Source organism: Austrofundulus limnaeus, unplaced genomic scaffold (assembly GCF_001266775.1).
Source record: "Austrofundulus limnaeus strain Quisiro unplaced genomic scaffold, Austrofundulus_limnaeus-1.0 Scaffold772, whole genome shotgun sequence".
Lineage (NCBI taxonomy): Eukaryota > Metazoa > Chordata > Actinopteri > Cyprinodontiformes > Rivulidae > Austrofundulus > Austrofundulus limnaeus.
In genome coordinates, this window is record NW_013953174.1 from 19,032 (window position 1) to 20,083 (window position 1,052).

General features: G+C 40.4%; 1 protein-coding gene across 1 annotated transcript in view; it reads left to right on the forward strand.

Moving 5' to 3' along the window:
• slc15a2 (solute carrier family 15 member 2) overlaps positions 1-1,052 on the forward strand; it is a gene marked incomplete at its 5' end in the record, with an annotated part of 51,064 nt that overhangs the window by 5,838 nt on the left and 44,174 nt on the right. The window contains 2 exon segments of the mRNA XM_014028502.1: positions 401-542; positions 684-776. Coding sequence (XP_013883956.1) covers positions 401-542; positions 684-776 — 235 coding nt within the window.

Below are 1,052 nucleotides of genomic sequence, written 5' to 3' on the forward strand. Positions count from 1 at the left end.
TGAGGTTTCCTCTTTATAAGCACATCAAAAATTCCTCATTAAAATGACATAAAATTAGGATTCAGACCAAATATTTTTGTGTTATTATCGTAACCAACAAGTCATATATATGGATTTAATTATGATATCAGAATGATCCAGGTATCAAAATATAGCTTTTAAAACCAGGAATCTGGAAATGTAATTAGATCATTTTGACCAAATTTGACTTAATCCTCATTTCGATATGATGGGTCAGAAATGATTATTTATACAATAACTTTTACTTCAAACTATAACTAGTCAACCTTCATCCAAGGGAGCTGCATTCTGAAAGCTGCACGTTAAACTGAACCCCTGGAGTTGGGACAGATTTAGTGTTGTATTCTGGTTCCAGCTCATATTTGTGTTTTAATTGCAGCCGTGCTGACGCTGTATTTCCTCAACTACCTGGAATGGGACAAAGATCTTTCCACTGCCGTCTATCACGCCTTCAGCGGCCTGTGCTACTTTACACCCATCCTGGGAGCCCTCATCGCCGACTCCTGGCTCGGGAAGTTCAAGTGAGTGGACGTGAGCTAGAATATGATTCTGCCCACATGGAAGGAGGTGTGAGGTGTAAGGACCGGTGTGGATCCCTCTGACCACACATGTGTCAGGTCAGCATGACTCTGCAGCACTGAGTGACTGTTTGCTCCCAACAGGACCATCATCTACCTGTCTTTTGTTTACGTCATCGGCCATGTGGTCAAATCAGTGGGAGCCATTCCCACTGTGGGCAACAAGGATTCACACATGTAAGTTAATCCCTGCAGCTTGTACGTTTTATTTGTATTGTTTTGTGAATTATGTTTTGTCTGAATATATTCTGGGGATAAAAGGGCCAGGCATTATAACATTTATTCTTCTTCTGCTACTGTAATAATATTTCGTGTTCGTTAACTGAAATCGTGACGAAACCATATGAATGTTAAATAGATAAAAATGTGAAGAGAATGGACCATACAAATCCAGATCTGGTTCTGAGCAAAGCTTTTATTGCTTACGGCTGAAGCCAGCAAAGCAGCGCTGTT